The 22,736-nt window shown below is 39.6% G+C and overlaps 1 protein-coding gene across 1 annotated transcript; it reads right to left on the bottom strand.

Annotated features, from left to right (window-relative positions):
- Positions 1-3,376: 3,376 nt before the first annotated feature.
- On the bottom strand, positions 3,377-20,596 carry pls3 (plastin 3 (T isoform)). The gene is made up of 16 exons (XM_063895336.1): positions 20,476-20,596; positions 14,985-15,090; positions 14,742-14,893; positions 11,068-11,197; positions 10,851-10,983; positions 10,203-10,284; positions 9,955-10,120; positions 9,709-9,851; positions 8,935-9,030; positions 8,651-8,846; positions 7,688-7,766; positions 7,475-7,592; positions 7,262-7,392; positions 6,018-6,141; positions 4,532-4,656; positions 3,377-4,436 (listed from the first exon to the last, which is right to left on the bottom strand). The coding sequence occupies exons 2-16, from the start codon at positions 15,043-15,045 to the stop codon at positions 4,304-4,306; spliced, it is 1,869 nt and encodes a 622-aa protein (XP_063751406.1). The 5' UTR covers positions 15,046-15,090; positions 20,476-20,596; the 3' UTR covers positions 3,377-4,303.
- Positions 20,597-22,736: the final 2,140 nt, after the last annotated feature.

The raw sequence follows: 22,736 nt of genomic DNA, 5'->3' as shown, positions 1-22,736 counted from the left end.
GGTCCATCCTCAGCGCCCTCCAGCAAACTGCATCCAAGACTTGTTCAAAAAAACAACCACAGGTCCTGTGCCTGCAACACTTTCTGTGAGCCTCCCCTCAAAGTGCGCTCCCCTCTCTCCCCCCTCAGGAGCATCAACACGTAGTCCACCTATCCCCAGGCAGGATGCGAGACGCTGCAGGGCGGAGACACGGATCCAGCTTCAGACTAAGGAGAAGCAGAGCATTCAACGCCTCGTTTGTCCTGTTGGGTCTCTTTACAAATGGTATATTTCAAATATGTCTTAAATAATATATCTTAATGTTAGGCTTTTTACTTGACATTTGCTGCATTGACATCATTTGATAATGTGTTTTATTATATCTACTTTTGTTAAATATTAGACTGCAATGGTGGAAAATAACTAAAGTACATTTACTCAAACTTGTTAATAGCAGTTTTGATACTTCACTTGTTTATTTCCAAATTGTGTTACTTTATACTCCTACGATACAGGTTACACTGAAACTTTTACTCCACTTTTTTTATTCAGCTCCAGAAAAAAAGAAGAGACCACTCCCCATGTTTCTTAAATCTTTATCTCTACATGTATGGCAGCCATTCCAGTGTCTTTTGAATTCCAACACAGAAAAATTGTCAGTAGTTTATAGAATACAATTAAAATAAAATAAAAATCATTTAACTCAAAGACATATCTATAAATAATAAAACAAGAGAAAATGATCATGCTGAAGTGGTATCTACATTTTTTTCCGGGGCTGTATATTTACTTCTTAGATAAAACACCAAGTATTGTTACATTTTGACCCAGTGGTCACCACTAATAAAAAAGTAAGTACTACTTTCATTACACTTTGCAGAAAATACTTCATTACTTTTAGAAATCATGACTTCATCAAAAGCCATTGAATGATTTTGCAGTGTTGAATGAGTAAATAAATAAATAAAGGACCTGAATCAGAATCAGAATACCTTTATTCGTCCCACAGAGGGGACATTTACATTGTTACAGCAAAAGTGAAGATAGAGACAAAAAGATGAAACACTATTAGAAAGGGCATGCACATAATAATAAAGTGGTTTCAATTTATAAGTAACATTCGTGATACATTTCCAATTAACATATTGCATACAAGTGTTATTGCACAGCAGTAGTGTCGTAGTCTGTGGTTGTGTATTTGGGTTTTTATTTCATTTGAATGTGTATTATTTTATTAATCTATTTAATAGGTATTTCTATTTTATTCCAGTTATTGATTTTGTCTTCCTTTATTTCATTGTGTTTTCTTTTTTATTTTCAAACCTTTTACCGATGATTTTAATACACATATATTTTTTTTAAATAGGGATTGTAAGTTAAAATATAGGGCTAAATTGTTAATTCGCACCACTGTTGGCTTAATATTTGTGCGTATTTTCAGGAATATTTTCACAATTGATTTACTTATTATTCCAAGTTTAATATGACACATGGCCTGGTTGTTGAATTTTCTGCCTTTTTCCTCCATTTATTTATTTTTGTTGCTAAAATACATTTAGTAAAATAGGTTTTTACACAATTTTTCATGTTATAATTAAAGTCTTTTTCAACACAATGCCTGCAGACTGTCTATCAGAAGAAATCGGAGCTCTGAGAGGATGAAGGCCCCAGGAGACGGACTCCTCATCACCTGGCAGTCTCAGCTTTAGTCAGATCCGTTGAAAACTGAAGACTAACCTGATGAAGCCGTCAGGGAGTGAAGCCCAGAGGACTTCACATCGGACTGAGATTCAGCCCAGTGAACAGTGAACTACAATCTGCCACCTCTGTCCCCCGTCGCAGTGACACACTGCTGATGGACTGTAAAGGAAACCCTGCCTGTTACCAAGAGACGAGAGCAGACAGCAAAAACTTAACAGAACATTAGAAAGCATTCAGGGCATTCCTTCTTAGGGCCTATGCATCAAACAGGGAGGGGAAACACAAAACACAACTATTTATATTTACGAGGTGTTTCTTAAAACAGCTAGTGTGTTTTATGTGGAAAAAAAGGGAAGCTTATAAAAGCATGAGGCTGTACAAAGAGAGATAAGATAAGAAAAGGCAGAAGCACGCAGCAGTAAAAAGAAAATGAGGTTAAAGCTGGATCATAAAGGGGATATAAACCAGTTCACGTCTGTTAGAGGGTTTCTTCCCTCAGACTGTCTTCATATTACACAGATCACAGCAGATGGAGTTGTTGCAGCAGGTTATACTTTCTGAGCACTTTAAGAACTTCTTAACTATGTTGGGTTAAGATTAAAAGTAATTCTTGCTTTAGAAACAACCATAACAGCTAACACAAACTGCAGAGTGAGACAGTTCAGGACATTATTTTATACATCTCAAGTTACAAGTAGATACCATTTTAAAGAGAAAACTGATAAAAGAACTATCATGAGAAATGTAAAAAGACCAAGTATTGATGAATGTTAGGGAATCATATCTCTTTAAATACAAACATTCTTTCTATTCATTTAGGAATGAACAGTAAGTGTGGGAAATGTTTAGGTTTTGATTTGTTTAATTTAAAAGCCTCACTCATTATTTGACTTTGCACTGGTTTAGTTTTTTGTAATGCCTACTGTAAACTATTTTTTTGGGGTACTTATGATTGATGTATATTTAGAATAGCGACAAAACAGGTCCTACATTGAAAAGTCTTTATGTTTAAAATCACTGAATTATAAATAAATGTACTTTAAAAGTTACATCTAAATGACCTGTGAATACTCATGAAACAATTAATTATAGTGAATTTTTCTTTATTGTTATTTGTTCAAATGCATACTCAGAATGAACATGCAACTTTAACCTGTCCACAGCAAGAGGTCACAATGTCAACTTCCACATAAAAAAGTTAATAAATGCTGCAAATGCATAAATACAAATATCAAATGAAAGTAATGGTTAAGTAACATATTACACCGTACAAAAAGTCAACTTTTAATTATATTTTCCTTAAAAAACTGCCTCCGTTTCTGTCAACCATAACCTCGAGGACCCCTCCCAACTTCCTGCTTTATGTGATTGCAACAATGGGATACTTGGTCCAGTTTTAAATGCTATGATATTTTAAACAATCTTGATTTCACTGCAGTCACAGCATTAACATGTCAACTCCATCATCACATTGTGATAATATTAGTAACAAATGTGGAATTAAGGTTGCCATTTTAGTTAAGTGTCGGGAATTAAGGCTTAGGTTGTAAATATTGTAACTTGTTTGATGAGACATGGGTAAAAAAGTATTTTGTTTTTAGTTTAGATCACTTTTTCTGTTATAACTTTGATATTTAAGGGTATTTTCTTGTTAATAAGTGTGAAATCACGAAGATAAAGAAAGACACGAGCAGTATTCAGATTCATATTTATTGTTACATGTAAAGCACTTTAAGAGTAGACATCAACGTGAGACCAAATACAGTTTGGCCGTCGTCATAGAATGCGATGAAACGACCTGGAATGAAGTTACTCTTTATATTTGGTAATGTTGAGTACAAAAGCGAAAAGGGGAAAACCTGAAAGCGAAGGAGTACAAATCGTCTTTGAGAAACGAAGAAAGGCACAGCAGAAGCCAGGAGAGTCCAGTCGCCTGCTCCTCATCCAACCTAACACACCGAGGACCACCAATCAAAGAGTCCAACACAACACCGACCAGACGCCCCAAAACACAGCATTTACTTCGAGTAATAATCCCAAGAAACAAACAAATGACGAGTACAAGAATACAGACAGCGAGCCAGGCTGGTCAAGACTATAAATTGCCCGTATGGCTTCTGCATACAGATATGTGGTTTATGGTGCCAGTTATTAAGACATGCTTCGTTCAGGGAGAGGCAAAGTTTGGGTGTTTTTTTCTATGAGTTTTCCACCTAAACATCTTGATTTCCCAAGTATGGTTCAAAAGGAATGTGTGTTGCTTGATCGGGATATCATTTACCTATCAGACAGAGTAAAAATATGTAAACAACCTTGCAGCTGGAAATATGAATACTCGCTTTTCAAAAACAGCATTCTTACTTAAGAGTTCTGAATGTTGGAAGTACAAGGTGTCCTCTGTAACAAGACAGCCGTCTCTTTTAGTATTTTTGGATTCACTTTAAATAAGAGGAAAATATTCTTCAGTAAACACCTCAATAAGAGGCAGGGAGCCAGGCCAATTTCTGATTTTGTCTTCATGTTTTTCAATAAAAAAAACGTCATTCCTTCAGCTGGGGGGGCGGGAGCTCTTCAAAATGGCTTTTGGGTTTAGGCAAGTGTCACAATGATTCCAGCCAGTCTCTTAGGCACGCTTCATCCCCCGACCCATCAAGCAGGCAAAGACTGTCATCACCATTTTGGGCTTGACCTCCACAAGGTCTTCTGGGAGAGCGTAGACCCGGGCGCCGATCTTCCTCGCCATAGACACAGCGTATCTAGAGATAACAGAGTTTTAAAAAAACTGTTCACAAAGCTCCCAAAACAACAGTAAAACTTACTTCCTGTTCATTTTTGTCGTTAAATATCTTACTTGGCGTTCTCGAGTTTGTCCTCCTCAGAGAGGCTGCCAGTTTTTAAAAGATCGTAGTTGATGCTGCCGGGCTGGATGGCGTCTATCAGCTCCACGACTGCCAAACTGCTGCTGATCTCCTTATCCTGAACACCACAAAACACACACAGTAAGACTCTGAAAAGTCAACCTCATACATGATTTTACTTTAAGTTAATTACATGAGACTACCTGACATACTGCAATAATAACACCATTTATTATTATTATTATGTCATTCAGGGGGCATCACACCATGCCCTTGGATTCACCCATAATTAGTGTTTTAGTTCATCTAGGCTTCAGAGGCCCCGTGGAGAAGTGTTGTGGAATCAGTTGTGCTGCTCCTGCCCAGTGCACTGGATGTACTTTCTTATATCTTTCAGGAGATGTGAGGAATTACATCTGCTCGAGGCGGCGTGTTCGGCATGCCTTTCGGTCGCATGGTTTCCCGTCAGCAGGAGCACAAGTGTTCTCCAGTGTGCCCTGCTACAGGGTCTCTGAAATATCTGTTCTAACTAACCATTGTATAATTTATAGCCCTCAGTCGATTCTCTATGAGCTCGCTGAACTTTGTGGAATTTCATCTGCTCACAAGTCACTATAATACTACTAGAAGAAGCTTAAGGCCTCAGGTCAGAAACCACCAGACTCCGAGACAGTTTCATCCCACAGACTATTAAACATCTGAGCTCTGTAAAGCATTATTCTGTTTGCATCTTACAATTTATGTATGCATGTATCATATTCGATTTACGTGTGTATAGACTCTTCTTGCACTATTTCTATTTTAATTAACTTGCACATCTTGCAACATTCTCTTGCACTTTTTATTTCTATTCTGTTATCTCTTTCAGCATTTTTATTGGTTTTATGTCCTATATATATTATGTTGCATTGTTGGAGGAGCCTGGGACTGTAGCTACTGTGCACATGACAATAAAGCCTTGAATACATTTCTGGTGACCTTACTATGCTTTTATTTACTAATGGTACCAATTTAGTACAGTACTGTGATATTTCTACAGGGAGTTATATCTGAGCATGCAGTGTAGTCAGTTTAAAGTGATGATATAACTCTCATATAAAGCATTTAGTTTTTCTTTATTTAAAATCTAAATATTTTGGGAAACAGTACACATGCTGTCATATTTTATTAAATATTACAGTAATAAATAATTACTTAATTAATAGTTATTTTTAATATTAAGGGTTGATTTCCTGTTCTTAGTGGTGGGGCAAGAGGCAACATCCTTTATAAACATTAAAGGAGCAATATGAGCAAATGACAAAAAGTAATAGTACTTTACTAATACTAATTAGCAGTAAAACATTCAATTAGATATTTGCAAGTACCATAAAGAAATGTGAATTAAGGAGTTTGTCCTCACAGATTGTGAATCTAAGGGCATTCTACACATGGAGATATTTAACAGAGATGTAATGAAAAGCAGAAAAGCAGCTTTACCTTAAAGCTTGAAATCTTGGTTGATTTTCCAGCTTCCGCCAACGTGTTGTTCACCCACTTCACGATGATGTCATCGTTTACTTTCTGCCCATCTCCCAGTCCCTCCAGTACATTCAACGTGTATCTGAAAGAGCCAGAAGCAAACGTTAGTGAAAGTTAGTGAAAGAAATATTTGTATTTCCTGTCTCTCCTGGGACATGTCTCCATGCTTTAATGTTCAAAAAGCTCTTTATGTTTCTCACACTGTCTGTGCTGCAGCACCTCTTTTCACCCTCTGTCTGAAACCAGAGCCCAGTCTGCTCTGATTGGTGACCTGGCTGGTACTGTTGTGATTGGTCTACCGCTTAGACTGTCCCGCCCCTTAGTCTATCACGCACAATGTGTTGGAACGCTAACCAATAGAAGTGTGAGTGTTACATAGTGATGTCACTATGCTACAAGTTAATTAAACAAAGGAGTCCAATGGAGGCATAGCAGGCGGGCGGGGGGCACTACGGGAAAGGGAAGAACCGAAAATGCATAATAGGGCCCCTTTAACCACATGAACTGACATTTTTTAAATAATTGGACAACAGTTAAAACATCAGCATTGTTTTTTAATTCTGAACAGCTTTTGTTGTTGTTTTAGAAATCATGGGCCATTCCTTTATTGCTCTTATTTTAAGTTCACAACGTTACTCAATATGTCAAACACGTATCCTGGCAACAGAGTTTATGGAAATGTGGTGTCAACTTCTAAGTAACACACACATTCACAACACCACTGGCATGAGATGGAGGTCACCACAGACACACACCCTGGAGATTGTTTACAGTAAATATTCAGAGCCAACACAATAAATCAGACAGAGAAGACGAGGGTGATTGTAGGTTTCCTAATGCCACACAGACACAGCGGACTGGAAAACAAAATGTTATTTGGACGCAACCGTTTTTTATTTAAACATCATCTATTTAGATTTGTTTACTTATTCCACAGGAAAGCTCAGTTACATCTCCCGGTCCCAGAACTTTATAAAACTGTTTATATTTGTTTTCAATACTTTAAGAACTTGAAATCAGGAAAAAGGTGATAGTGTTGTATAACAGTGAATCAGAGAATTCAAATCCACCACACATACTTGGCATGGCAGGCTGTTTTATGTTTTCTCTTGCATTAAAATGGGATAAAGCGCTATGATTATAAGAGATATTTCCTATTTGTTTATGTTTTGTTCTATGATCCTGATGCCATTGGGTTTTACCTTCTCATCAGCTGCCACACCAGTGCCAGGGTCAGGGTAGCGTTGCCATCGTTCAGGTCCTGCCCGCCGATGCCAACGAGGGAGAACTTGGCTGTTTTGCCCAGCTCCACCGCGTAATTACAATTCTCCAACTAGGGGCACAACATTAAATAGTTGGCAAAAGGGGGCCAAAAAGTTTTTCTTATCCGAACGATTTAAAGGAATCCGGTTTACCTTTTTCATGTTGGTTCCCAGTTTGGGGTAAGGCGGCCTGTTGACCTTGTTGTTCCAGTCTACAGGAACCTTAATCTTCTCATAGAGCTGAAGGATGACCATAGCGTCTTGCAGGTCTCTACAACACAAGATTCAGTTTGATTTAGTTAGGTAAACCACTTATTTAGATGTCAGTGTACACAGGAGTGAGATAAACTGTTTGTGGTTACGTACCCATACAGGTGATTGACATGTGGGTTCACCCCGAGAGAGTTCATCCAGTTTCTGAACGTCCGCTCTTCTCGTGTCTCACCTAAACAACAAAGGATCATGGGATTCAGCAGGCTTTCATGTGATGTAGCTGGAGGCTGGGGGTAGATCTAAAGCCACTCTGTCTCATCAGCGCCGAACACGCCTGTTGTCACTCCGTTATCCATGTAAGCAAAAAGCCTGGTAACTAGATACAAGTTCTGCACACTGGAACTATTGTATCCAGTCGCAGGCAAATTTAAAAGTGACTTGTTGTCACTTTTAATAATAAAATGAGTTTCTCTGCTATAACACGCCTGCAGGCCTGTTGCTGTGCCAGAAGTAAGGGGTTGTTTGTTCAGAGCCGGTTTTTTTCATGTATTGAGAGAGTATTTATCACCGCCCTGAGCGCTCAACGCACGGCAGAGAAGTTAAACATGCACGCACGGGACAGAAAGCAAATGAGGATGATGGAAAACAAGTTGACGAGACACGCGTGGCCTTTCCATAGAGTGCTGCCAGAACAGGTTTGTAGTGGACACTTAAAAACGTTGCACACAGATGGGACGAGCAGAATTTGTTGTGGTGGATTATTAATTCACTGAATATTGGTGTGTGTGTATGTTGTCATAAGTCACATGGAGACACATGAAAGGCATGTCCCAGCCGTGTGTGTCTCTTATAATTGTCCCCTGGAAACAGTTTCTGTTTGTGCTCCGTGAAGTGCTGTGAGCTTCCTCCAGCACCTCAGTAAATGCTGCATGTGTGGTCAAATTATTGCTGTTGTGTGTTGACACATTGATAAGGATGTTTAACCATTTGCATGAATTTCTTTAATGTGCGTTGTGAGAATTCTCAGGGGCCACCACACTTTGTTCAGAGTCACTTCTCTAGCAGACATGGAGCCTTAATAGAATAAGTTAACGTCCGACCTCTCTCCACACTCACCCTCCAACAGTCCCCAGTTGATGTCCTCGTTCTCAGGTTTGGTCAGCGCTGGATATTTGTTGAACAGATTGGCAACAAAGGCGAGGTTGAGTTTGGGGTTTCCGCTGATGACGTCAGTTGGGGTGACAAACTGTCGACAGCCGAGCCGGTCGGCCTGCTGCAGCATGGCCTCTGCCCTCTTCAGGTCGTCTTTCTCCTGAACAACACACACGCCACATGCTCCCATCAGAGACGTGTACAGCTGTTGCCATGTGGTGCAGATACTCAACTGTCAGAGCGCTTACGCTGAAGCCGGCCATGCTGATGTCTATGCGCGGCTCGTCTTCCTCTGTGCCTTTTGGAGAGATTTGATTCAGGAGGTGGAAGTACGCCTTTGAATCCTGGGGAAATTACACACACAAAAATATGCTTTCAGATCATAAACAACAAAACAATTTGCGAGCTTGGTTTTCCCTATGCTTGAATCTAATTTAGACGTTTAAGATCACTACTTTTACTTATTTAACAAATTTAACAAATAAAATAGGTTAAAATGCTATGGTTGAAACGAGTTAGTAGAGAAAGAAAAAAGTTTCTCTTTCTTTACAGACAGGTGTGAAATACAGGTGAAGCAGCTTCTCATGACTGCAGGGATGATTTACACTGCCGTGGCAACGCCCAGAAACGTAATGGTATTTTACAACCAACCACTACTGTACGACCGACAGTAAGTGTTTCACCTAAGCCTCCTCAGTAATATGCACATTATCAAATAAAACATATGCTCTTTCAACATTTTCAACGCTTTCATACACATTTGACACTTTGCCAATGTTTGCAGGTAAGACACACTACCCCTTGTATTCATGCAGACAGAACCTTGAGTGAGTTTATGCAAACACAAACAATCCTGACAGTGATGGTAGACACCGGAGCAGGTGGATATAGTTACTAGAGAAGTGCCCGGAAAAAAAACACACGACAGACTGTCACAAAGGTCTTTAAGAGCAAACCTTGGTATTATAATGGTGATTTCTCTCCCTGCATGTACAGTAGACTCATGTTAGCGAGGTGCCCACCTTGATGTCAGAGCTGAAGTTGTTGATCTTCTGCCAGCCAGCATTTTCCAGATGGAAGTTAGCCCAGCGCAACAGCAGCTCTTCTGGAGAAAGCTTCATCAGGTCCTCCAGGGTTTCCCCGTCTCTTAGCAATGCTGCCAGCGCTGTGGGGGGGCATTATTGAAAGGTTAAGATACTTGACAACATACCAGGAAACCCATGCTCAAGTACAAGTTATGCAAGTGAATAATCTACTGTACTCTGTACCTTCATTCCTGCTGAGCTCGATGTCAGCGAACAGACCGATCTTGATGATCTGCCACAGCAGGCCCAGCACCAGATGAGGCTTCCCCTCTCTCAGGTCCAAAGCACCGATGTTCACCACGTGGCAGCCAATGGCAGAAGCCGAGTTAAGGCCCAGGTTCAGATTCTCCTGCAAGGTACAAAGTTTCAGATGGTCGGAAATAATGAAAAAGGTAAGAGAACCAGCAGCCCTGATAGTAAATTAAACTGACCTGAATCGTAAACGGTGTCAGCTTCTTCTTATTTATGGTCCTCTCATCGATGGTGTCTGGCACGGACAGGTTAATCATTTTGCTGTACAAAACCAAACAAGAGATTTTAATCAGACATTAAATAATAGCAACCAGGAAGTCCATCGTTTGCAAAAGATGAATGTTTGTGAACTTAGTATCAAATGAGTTATTTTATAAGGGCTTCCTGGTGGCAAATTAACAACCTCTGCCACGCCCCATATTTAGCCTCTTATTATGGAGGTAAATGAACCATAAAGTAGCTGCTTCAATAGTAATGGGAATGCTTTAGCAAACATGTGGTTGCTTTGTGTCAGCTAACATGCTGTACACAAGTGTTGAATATCCCTGGAGAATCCTAAAAAACAGTGTTATGAACAAGAATTGTGATCATTTCGAAATATATTTAATGAATGTAGCAGTATACATTTCTAAATACTATTTGTAATGCAAGGGAGAAAGTTGTTATGATAGATATCCCAACATAGGTAAATATCTCTTTCCTCCAGCCAGATTATGATCACAACATTCAGTGCATTTACACGCAGGTATATTTATTCAGAGGGGGAGGCCAGGTGAGGGAGGGGGGGTATTTTGTTGCAGGTCTGAGGTGAAGACAGGAACTCTCACCAGAGTACGATACCGTCTCCAACACACGTGAAGAGGGAGTCTGTGTTGGGATCCATGGGCAGGACGTGTTGGCAGTCGGGGTCATTTTCCAGAGCCGTGTTGATCCAGTTCACAAAGGCAAACCGCTCCTCCTCTGTGAGGATGAAACACACGTCAGTTTAAAGCAAAAACACTGGCAGTATTTCGTATCCTGTTGAAGAAGGGAACAATGTCCTACCAGAGAACGAGTGTTGTGTGCCTTCGCTTGACAGCACAGACGTCCCTCCGATAGCCAGGATGCCTTCTTTTCTGTTGATGACCTTGCGGAACGTTTTTGCTATTTCACTGCCCTTCAGTTCTTGGACGATCTAAACCGAGAGAAAACAAAATTACTCAAAGACCAACAACCACCATGCCAACACTAATCCTGCACTATTGTTGGCTGAAATGGATGAAATATTTAAGAGATAAATTAAGTTTATTTACAATTTGATAGTGGATCAGAGAAAAACTGTGTTGCAGTCCACCTTCAAACTGATTGTACATATTATATTCTGCTTTTTATTTTCTGTACATTTTGTCCAAATTGTATATCTTCTGCTTTCTTTTTAAATGCTATTTTATCTTATTTATTTGAATTACATTGCCATTTTTATTTATTTATTTGTATTGTTCTGCTGCAAAGAATAATTTCCCAAATTAGAATCAATAAAGTAATTCTATTCTAGTCTATGATGGATATTCCTCAAAAGAAATGTTGGCTTTCTAAAAAAAAAGTATTAAATTACAGAGGCATGGAAATGGGGGTTGTATTCCCAGTAAAAAATACATTTTAAAAAAGAGGATATTTTAGGTATTTTTGGGATAATACAAACCTGCTGGCTAAAGGGCTGAGAAAATAAAGTGAACATCAGGGCTAGTACGTGAGTTTCTCTACAACACAACTTATCTGAATCAATTTCACATAAAAGGTCCAGGAAGAAGCTGGGTTTAATGCTTCATAAAAGCAACTGATGCCGTGTTATGCATTTAGGCAAGGCAAGTTTATTTATACAGCAACTTTCAACACAAGGCGATTCAGAGTGCTTTACAAAAATTAAAACATTAAGAGCATTTAGACATAGTGCAGCAGAAACACATTATAAAAAAGTCAGTCATTAAAAAGCAAAGAGAATAAAATAAACATACCATGAATAAAAGTTACCATGCAGTGTGGGATCTGAATCTCTACTATAATTCCCAAATGTCCACTTCATCTTCTCAGTTTGCAGAGGTGATGTCAGAGCTGACTTCTGTCCTCTCCAGATAAAACAAGATGTTCTGTTTTACTGCTGTGTTTTTGCTCCAACCTGATCCCATGGTACTTTTAAGTGTCCCTGAAGCTGTTCCTCTTTCACGTTAGGTAAGTTTAACTGGTGTTTCTATGACTTTTTAGGATTCCTCCGCGAACCAAGGTCTTGAAACCAAAATCACATTAGTTAGGATTTAAGAACACAGCTGGGATTTAAAGTGAGCCATTCACTGCACGTCTAATCTTAGTATTACAGTGTTGGGAGTGCCAGCATGTCATTATCTGCAGTAACAGTAAACTGCCAGCATACGCTGTAATCACCCTCCACACTGACAACACCCTCAGGCTTCGCTAAATAATCATCTTAAACATTAAATCACTCAACAGAGAGAGAGAGAGCTCTGTGGTGCCAGTTCCTGCCGGTCCGTATGTAGCTTTGCAATACATATTATATGGTAACATGAGCGATGCATCCTGAACCTGCCGTTATCGCTGCTTCATCAGTGACCTCAGCCCCACAGGCACGGCTGGGACCACAATGAGCGATTCAGACTGTGAGCACGCCACCACAAACATGCAGGAGGTCATCGGGTGCCAGCTTGCAATTTTTGGCCACTTTTGGTAAAAGCAGTAACCAAAACAAGACAGTCATGACCTTGTAAAGACTGTAAGAGTTTCCATTTGATTCTGCAAGTTAGGAAAACACTTTGGGAGCTACAGAGGATATTCACATTTGCCCTACATACATTTATTCTGGGTTGCTATCATTCATAAGAATTATGGAGCATTTTTTTCTTTATAGAAGCCTGTTGGAGGAGCACACACACCTTAACAACAAAATGCTGTTAGGTAGCTATCTGGAAAGTCCCAGATGTCCTCCCTTCCCCCCAGGCACACAGTAGGAACATCCTAGCTTTGCATAATCCCAAAAATCAACTGTTCAGTCAGCTGAGCATGGACCAACGGGACAGTCTGCAGAAAATGTTGTTACTTTGACATACAGCTCCGGAAAAAATATAAGAGACCCCTCCAAATGTTTCTTAAATCTTTATCTCTACATGTATGGCAGCCATTCCAGTGTCTGTTGAATTCCAACACAGATAAATGTTGTTAGTATTTTATAGAATACAATAAAAATAATCATTTAACTCAAAGACATAACTATAAATAATAAAACAAGACAAAATGAAAGTGGTCTCTTAATTGTTTCCGCGGCTGTATATTTCTAACGAACAGACAAAGCTGACAACAAAACCCCAACCAATTTTGTTGAAAGTTACTCGACTTCAGAAAGTACCTTAAAAAGTATTTATTAAAACAATTTTTACAGAGGGATCTGAGGCTTGTAGAATCAGTGACATATTATTGATCACTTCACGCCCTTTATTAATGCGAGAGATACCTTCTAACATGTGTCAATGTCACTCAATGTCACTATTTCAGCTTTAATATTGCTGCATTTTCCTTAAAAACAATGCACAGCCTCATACAAAAATAACTCTAGAACCTCTAGAAGTGTGTGGTGGTGTGTGTATCTGCAGACCCCCTGCAGCTCTTAGACTGTATTTTCTTTTCCCTTCTTGTTTAGCTGTATCCAGGATGTTTCTGGCCCTGAAAAAGAGACTCTGGGCTCCATAATGATCAGAGTTTGCAGCCCGTTCTCATACCCAGGTCAAAATAAAGCTGCATTGTTTCACCCCTCATACAGCCTTTGGCACTGGAGAACAGGTTGTTTCATCCCTGTGTGTTTTCATGTGTTCCCCCTCATAATCCCTTGCCTCTTGTACAGATATCATAGCTCACATACACACACCTAGAGCTGGCAGGCTGTTGGGTTGTGCTGAAGTTCGGGCGTGTATTTTGTGCTCAACCACCACCTTTTTTGATTTCTCTCATTCACTGCTTTGTTATTTTGCTAATGCCGCTCCCTCTCTTCATTCACTCTGTCTTGCTTACTCATTGAACTGGGGAGGAGGGGCCGACTATTCACAAACAATAACCAACAATGCTATCCACTTTACTCTAAGTTATTCTTGTACTTTTAATTGGCTGCTTTTCTTTAATGGTTGGCTATACCTACAACAGTATGCAAAGGAACGGTGGAAAACAGTTCTCATCAGGAAACTACTTCTACATCCAGGTGGAGTCACAGGTATTCGGACGCATCGCAGTTTAAGGGTCATCCAATTGAATCATAGTCGGGGTTAAACAACTGCAGACCCTAAAACAGGACCCTCAAAGTATCACAAGGAAGACAAAACACAGCTGCAGGAGGTTTGGGTCGCCCTTCAGGCTCCTGAATCCCGCTGCACTCCTGTACCAGAAGCTCCCTCATCACAGCTGAAACCAAATACTAGAGCTCATAGCACTTTGCTGACATCACTTCCTCAATCCCTGAGTATGCGTGAATGTGTGTGTGGTTTGGTAAAGGCCTTTCAACTCCAGGCACAGAGCTGCTAAAAGTTGCTTTGCGTAACGGCCCCACCCAGGAGGAGGGCGAGGTGTTTTTAGGCAGAACAGAAAACAAAGAGCAACTCTATAGAGTGAGAAAAGCTCTGAAGAGAAGGTGAAAACTGGTCAGGCTCGACACAACAAACTGCCCTGAGCTCTGCTTTACGTACCGACAGAAACTCCTCGAAGCTGATCTTGTTATCACTGTTGCGATCGAGTTTCTGGATGATCTCTCGGACCATGTATCCAGGTAGGGCATGGCCGGCATCTTTGAGGAGCTCATGGAGTTCATAATCACAGATATATCCATTGTCGTCCAGATCTACAGAAACACAAACAGGACATAAAGGCTGGAACTACTGAAACATTTCAAAAATACATTAGATTGTCATGACAACACATTTTTTACTCACCAATTTTCCTGAAGGTCTCCCTCATCTCCTCCATCTCCTCCTTTGTTATTTTTCCAGTCATGGTTTCTGTGATTGACCCAAGGTGGTCAGTCAGAGAAAGGTGGGACTGTGGAGGGAAAAGGAGCTCAGAGTTAACAACAGGGTTTTAAAAGATGATTTTAAGGGAATTTAAGAGGAACCCGAACTTCATCAGCCTCCTATAAACCTCCTTTCACGCCCTGAAACTCAACTCCCTGTTCTGCCACCAACAGAGATGTGACCTTAACTCTCCAGGCAGAACAAAAGTCCCTCCCCATCTTCTGTCAGGTCAAAGGAAATCTTAATAGTCTGGCCACAGATCCCCGCCCCCTACTGATCATATCTACCGTTTTCTATAGTTTCTCTCTTTAGCTCTGTTCCTTTTCCAAGCATATCTTTCTCCCATAATCAAAGTCATTTCCTGTTCCATTGTGTAGCAATAGGTCCACGCTCTAAAAACAAACTGCCAGAGAAACTGAGACTAATGCACTCTTAATGATTTACACAACCCATGTCCTCCTAATCCTTTGAAAAGAGGAACATTTTACTATAAGTTGTTGCTTTCTTGCCATTCATCCTATTAATTTTGTGTTTGAATATTCTCAAGTAAGCTGAGCTAGATGGGGCATGTTATGAGATGGCATCCAGTGCTTCGGTCAGGGCTGTTAGGAGCTTGATGCCAGTTTATCACACATCTGTTTTGGTTATTTACTCTACATTTTAGCAGAGAAAAGCGTCCTCACCGGGCAGAAAGGTCCTTCTAATGTGGGCAGACGACTAAAGCCAGCGAGCCAAATCTGAGATATTTTGCTAGCCTAAAAACACAGTGTTCTTGAACTCCGCTGAGGCAAAGCCACCATCTGAAAATGACTGAAAATAAGAAATTCCTCTGGAGTACCTCCTTCCCGTTCTGTAGTGGTAGAGGAATGCACATTGAGGCCTGGGCAGATCGAGCTTCACTTACACTGAGGTGAGCAGGGTGTGCTGCCTCGCTCACCAAGGCTAAACTGGTATGATGACATTCCTCTCTCACACAAGTGTTCGGAAAACAAAGATGAGGTTTATACTGCGGTGATCTAAGAATCAGGGATTTTTCCAGACAGAAAAGTGTGCCCATTTCCTGATTAAAAGTACAGATTGTTAATTTTCACAGTGTGTTAGTCAGGGCTCCTGGGCACGGCCATTTCCACAGTGTCTAAAAAAGGAGGGGGAATAGTTAAATGTCAAGTTAGTAAAATGTATATGAATCCATCAGGTTGTTGAATGGTAAAATATAAGCCCGATTTTGTAGATGTTTTTATAGTTCCTACCACCCTGGTCTTTCTGTGGCTGCAGCAGCCTCACAGGCTCACATTCAGGCAGACAAACAATGAACAAAAGGTCCAGTAACCCGTGCATCCTCTTTCATGAATGAAACTATTAATAGTGTTCATGAAAGATGATTCAACAGAAGCCATGTGGTCTTCAAGATGTGACTCAATTCCCATAATGATTTTCTTACAAATAAAGCTGAGATGGAGTAACCCGACAAAATCTTAGTTAGCAACATTAACAAGGCTAAATGTGTCACTAAACAGCAGCAAGACACACAGATACTTTGAAAGGCCATGAATCACAGAGCACAGGGTGTTTTTCTTCTAAAAAGGTCACACTAAATCGGGGAAAGCACAAACTCCTGACTTAACGATTAGGAAAATGACGATGCCAGTCTTTCTATATTTAACTTTTTCTCCAAAAGGATGTGAAATGTGGCTGCTGAAGTCAGCCCAGCTACAATAAGGGCCGACAAACATTCCCTCCTCTGCCAGCCCTCGTCACACCCTCGATAGAGGGAAAGTGAAAACAGAAGAGGGGTTAAGTACATGGAGAAAGGGCACAGATGGCAGCGGACAAATGTGAGACGTATCGCTTGGTGGTACAGAAGAATGGAGTGTTTGTAAGCACCGCCACAAACCATGGCAATAAATCCTGTGTACGAAAATGAGTTCAGAGCACCAGGCTCCGAAGACAGTTGCTGTGTCTTTGACAGCTGGAGTGTGTGCTGCCGAGAAGAGACTCTCCTACTAAAGGCATGAGCAAGCTCCTAAATGGACTGGCTAGCCTGAAAGCAGATCAATACTCCTGATAGAGTCCAAACGCAATATTGAAATGTCTATGCTGAGCTGCAGCGCAAGGGAATCAGTACATCAGAATAACGCTGGCCTTTTATTGAGTCATAAATAAAAAAGACAAGAACAATTAAGGATAGATTGCAAGACCTGACTCTTGAACTGAGATTATGAGGGTTTGAATTACCCCCAAAATATCTCCACTGGAACAAACCCACTTATAGGATGTGCAGGGTCACAGCTGAGTTTCCTTTTGACATTTTCTTATTTTTTTCTGTTTAATGTCATGTGAAGCTGAATATGTTTGAGTTTCGGAATGACAAAAGCAAGATATTTAAAAATATATCACCTGGGATTTGGAGAACTACAGTGGACATTTAGCACAATATTTTGATGTTTTATGCAAATTATGCAAATGTTGAATCTAAAAAAAAAAAACAGCAGATCAAGCCATAATGTTGTCAACTACAGAACCAGATACAGCCAGGTCTCGAGATATCTAGCAGTAGTTAAATAAAGTTTTTCCAATTATCTTGCTATTGTTCAACAACTAAATATCACACACACACACTAGTGTTTATTTACAAGCACCAGTTTTAAATGTGGAGCCAAACACAGCACATTTACGGTCGCCTTTGATGGATCTTACAGTTTAAAAGCGGAGGGTTGTTCCCAGATGTCGGAGTTAAATGTGTAGAGTCGACACACCCCGTCCTGCAGTGTTTTATCCACACAGTAACATGGGAAATGTGAGGCACACGCAAATAGATTGGGCACACTTCCCAACTGTGGTCGACTACATGTGCAACACACCCAACACAGTCTGCAAGAACATTTTTAGTCAGTCGCAATCGCCACAGATGCGAGTCAAACTAACTGACTCATGGACACCAAACCGTCTGTGACACCGGCCCTTCATTTCCTCCACCGGACTGTGTGGATTAGATAAGCCCTGCAGACAGGTACGGAGGAGGTGACGACAACAAGTACAGAATGCAAAGTTTACATAGCTCTGACATCATGCACAGCTGTAAACACATCATCCTGGGCTGGAATTAGAGGCACTATTAAAAAAAAACTCAAAAAAGCTGATGAAATGTGGTGGAAATATTGAAATCCTTTTCAAAAATCCCTAAACGTGAGCAGCTAATGTTTACAACGTGCTCTCTTTAGAAGATTACCTTCCCCAAATCAAAGGATGCAGCGGGTGAAGGAGACCAGTGCCAGCAAAGGTGTAAACACAGGAACTACTAACTATCACTTAGGAATGTCATTAGACGGGTTACAAAGGTGCTGCTGAATCAGATGGGTTGGGATGTTACCACTACAGGTAAACAGCCACACCTACAAGGGTTTGCCATTACTCAACAAAAGCACTGTCAAGCATTATCCTTTAAATACAGCATGATCAGCTGGTACAGAGCACAGATAGAGTTAAATACCCATTCCTCACGCAAGGTACGTCTGCCCTGGAGTTACACACTGCTGTAGAAGTAGAAGTACAGTTATACTACTGTACTTCCCACTCACTCCTTTTTGCAGGGCTTCCCTAAAATAATCCTTTTTGAAAAGATTATTTATAGGATTAAACAATCGCTCTGTGTAATTTTTATCCAGATTGAGAATGAAACTTCGAAACATATTCTAGTCACAAAGTAATGGTTTCAAATTGGACTTGTATATAACAAAAAATGATGCTGCTAAATGTTTTTCAATGACAAAACTAGAAAGTGCTGCCAGTAAGTAACTTGATCGTTTTCACTGAGTTGAAAAAACAAGTAAAGGCAGCTGTTAAAATCCTTACAGTGCAGAAAGTGGGGCAACCTGTTCATTCAGACAGGTGTGTGTACGGGTGGAATCAATGTGAAGCACACTCCCTCCTTCTTGACTGTTTGTCTTTACAGAGATAACATCAACATGTCATGTCTGTATTTAAGGAGCTCTCACATGGCTCGTCAGCATGAATAACTGACATTTTACTTTAGCTAACGTAGAGCATACCAAACATGTACATTCATGGAAAATGTAACCACACCAATCAGGTTATAGACAGGCACAGTTCAAATGACTTAGCTTTTTTTTCTTTCCCACAAAATAATATGAAAACACAATCCATCTGCAGACACTGAACCTGAAGTACCTTCATCAATCGTTTTGTCTTCGCCAATAAAGAATGTTACAAAATCATTATCAAAGAATGCTGCTGCAGGAAAATACTTTAACCGTGGATAGACAACAAGAATACTGAACAGTGCTGTCCAGAATCCACAGCAGTGATGCAGGGCATATGACTGCTGATGGGTGTCTGTATTCACAACACACCTCTTGTTCCAAGTCAAAATATTTATCAATTTCAATGTGGGTCTTTGTAAAACTTTCAGACAGTCTGTTGTTGAGGCTGATTCACAATTGGAATCCCAGATGTACATGTGCTGCAGCCCCAGATGCTGACCGGAAAAATCTGGCAAATCACTCAGAGACATTCACAAGCTAACATACACCCCTGCTTTACACGAGTGTAGAAAAACTATAGGCTACTGACCAAAAAGTCTTATTTTGTGTAGAAATCACCACCGACCTCTCACAACATACCCTGACACTTACTTAAATAAAGACCATACACGGAACAATGTACAATGAGTCAGAAAACACTTGGCAAATGAATCAGACCATTTAAAATAACTGTGGCACAGAGAGGGACTGCAGCAGATCTATTTAACTTCGCTCTGAAATAACACATTTCTTAAAATTGTGCTGGCATCATAACATTATTTCTATTACAAAGTGTTCACACATCATCGGTCTTCAGAAGATCTGGCAGTCAACATATATCTAGCATTACAAATTATCTCCAACACTAGGGTACTTTGTGTAAAGACTGTAAGTGTGTATTGGTCATTTATGCGTCAGCTTATCTACCGGGAATGTTTTCAAATGAGTGCAGCGTGTGAGGGATATTTTCAAAACCTCCAAGGAAACGCGTTGTTTTTTTTTAGAAAACTTACCTCTTAAAATAGTGATTTCTTTGAGTTTAGTTCAAGGCTACTGAAAGTTATATGGTCATATATCAAAGGAGTCAAAACCTACTTTCTTTCAGTATTTCTAGGAGCTATCCAGCGCCGTAAGGATGAATAGGCTACAGTGAAGGTGTAGCTAAGGCTAGCTCGCTAGCGACAGGCATGCAAGTTTTATGGGCAGGAAACTATCTGTGTTTACTCTTGCAAATCCACCCTCTGCTCTACACTGAGGATAACGAGTTTTCAGAGAAGAAACATCAAGACAATGGTGTTATTTTAGTGAAAGTGAGACAAAATCTAGATGGAAGGAGTTGTTGGTATATAAGTTGCAAGGAAATTGGTACTCACGGTCGATGCGCCTGAAACTCCAGACAGCGTCCAGTCCTGCCTCTCCTCCACGTAGAGACAAAAGTAGACAGCAGCAGGAATGTTGGCCCCGCCCGGACCGTGACGTCACTCCCAGACGGTGATGTCCGGTTTACCGAGTATAGTCCTTGCCAAACAATAAATACTCATTAAAAAACCTAAATATATAGTTTGATTTTCAAGAAAAATACAAACATTTTGGAGCAAATATAAGAACATCCACCCAGAGTTTCAAATTTGGACCAATGACCCGATGTTATTCCTTAAAGGTATTATTTGTTACATATGGATAAATAATACATCTTGAAATTACACTCACAGAGCACGAAACTAGCATTAAAAGGTATTGGTTTTCATAATCGTGATTTTGAATGATTATTTTTCAACAATGACTATACTGCCAACATTATGTTGTGTTTGTATCTCTGTGTATGATATGAAAGGTTGAACAACTCCATTTGAGGGTCACCACAAACTAACTATAAATTACTTTTTAAAATAACAAGTAATATTTAATTGTTGTTAACAATATATACTACAAGAATTGTATTACAAAAACAGTGACTCTCTCTCTCCCTCTCTCTCTCCCTCTCTCTCCCTCTCCCTCTCATATGTCTGCTGCATCCCTTTGTCTGACTAACAGTATACAACCCACGCTGTAATATCTTTTATAATTTTAGATCAATACATAGCTGTTTTAATCTGAAACTGTAACACAGTGGAACACAACAATGACCATAGAACCGCTTCCCCTCCACTTAAGTCTGTGTACACATTAAATTATATTTGAAGCATGTTGTTCATTTTAACATTAAAAAAGGAAATAACAGAAGATGGGGTTCTGTCTGGATCAGTATGGCTTACATGAGTTAAAGTGTAAGTTAAAAGAATGAGAATAAAGATCATCAAAACATTGTTAATAATAATACATTATGTGAAAGCAGTAAAACAACAGTTAATCTATTGTGTTTTCACATTTTTACAATATAAATGCAAGCCATTGTTGAGGTTTACATAGGTAAATGCATTTACACAGTAGCGATTTGTGACTGTATATTGAAGAGGAAAAGGAGACTGCTTCTCAGGCAATCGATTTTTTGGAACAACAGCAGTTTTTGTAAATCATTAACCAAATGTATAATACGGTATAAGGGCACATTCTACTGCTGGAATAGAGAGGTGCAGGAAAGTCATTTGACCCAAAAGTTTAAAAATGCACTTAATACACAATGGCTGTAGAGTAGTCAATGGAATATGAGACACAGAGTGGGATGATGAGAACTAAACTCAGAGGAATAAGGCTATGTAAGAACATTTCTCTAGATAGAAGTGTTTTAAGCATGAATTTAAAGTATAGTTTGTTGATTTCAGAATTCCTTTATTAGGGGGATTCATTAGCAGAAATGGAAAATGATTCAGCCAGTTGTAATATGCAACCACCCCGCTAGATGTCATTGATTTGCACAGATTGGAGATTAAACATCCATAGTGTTGTTTACAATTCAGAAAGGGGGAGAGAAACATTAACAGTGTTGAGGATACTTGGTAGTGCAAGCACACTAACTCCTGTCAGAGCTGTAAGAAAATGTAGAATTGATAACATAGGCTTTGAATATGAATGAATATCAAAAAGCAAACAGATAATTAACAAGAACTGTAATATTGGTACCATCTAGGGGCAGCACACATCCCCTGCATAACCATATAAGTAGTGTTGCCTATCAATCATTTTCCATCTTATACCATAACTCGCCAAAGTTCAAATATGTTTTTAACTTTCAAAGTGATGTTGAACCAAGATGGGAACTATGATCGTTGAGCTTACTAGCCTACTGTAAAATGATTAAATAAAGTCAACTTTTGAGGGTGTTTATTGAGTTGTTGTGTTTGAATAGTAAAGGTGTTGGTCTAACAAGTTATGCATACACATTACATATGGTGTTATTTATTCAAACATTCTTTCATACACTCATAGTAAATGTGATTTATGTTGATTAACACAAATAGACAGAAGGCAAGGCAAGGCAAGGCACATTTATTTATATAGCACCTTTCAACACAAGGCAATTCAAAATGCTTTACAGAAATGAAAGACATTTCTTAATGTCTTTCATTTCTGTAAAGCATTTAGAAATAGTGCAGCATAAACACCTTATAGAAAGGCATTTAAAAACAGTCATTTAAAAGCAAAGATAACGGAATAAACACAACAGGCATAATATACAAGAATAAAAGTTATAATG

This window comes from Eleginops maclovinus, chromosome 11, assembly GCF_036324505.1.
Source record: "Eleginops maclovinus isolate JMC-PN-2008 ecotype Puerto Natales chromosome 11, JC_Emac_rtc_rv5, whole genome shotgun sequence".
Lineage (NCBI taxonomy): Eukaryota > Metazoa > Chordata > Actinopteri > Perciformes > Eleginopidae > Eleginops > Eleginops maclovinus.
This window is presented reverse-complemented; position numbering and strand designations above follow the sequence as displayed.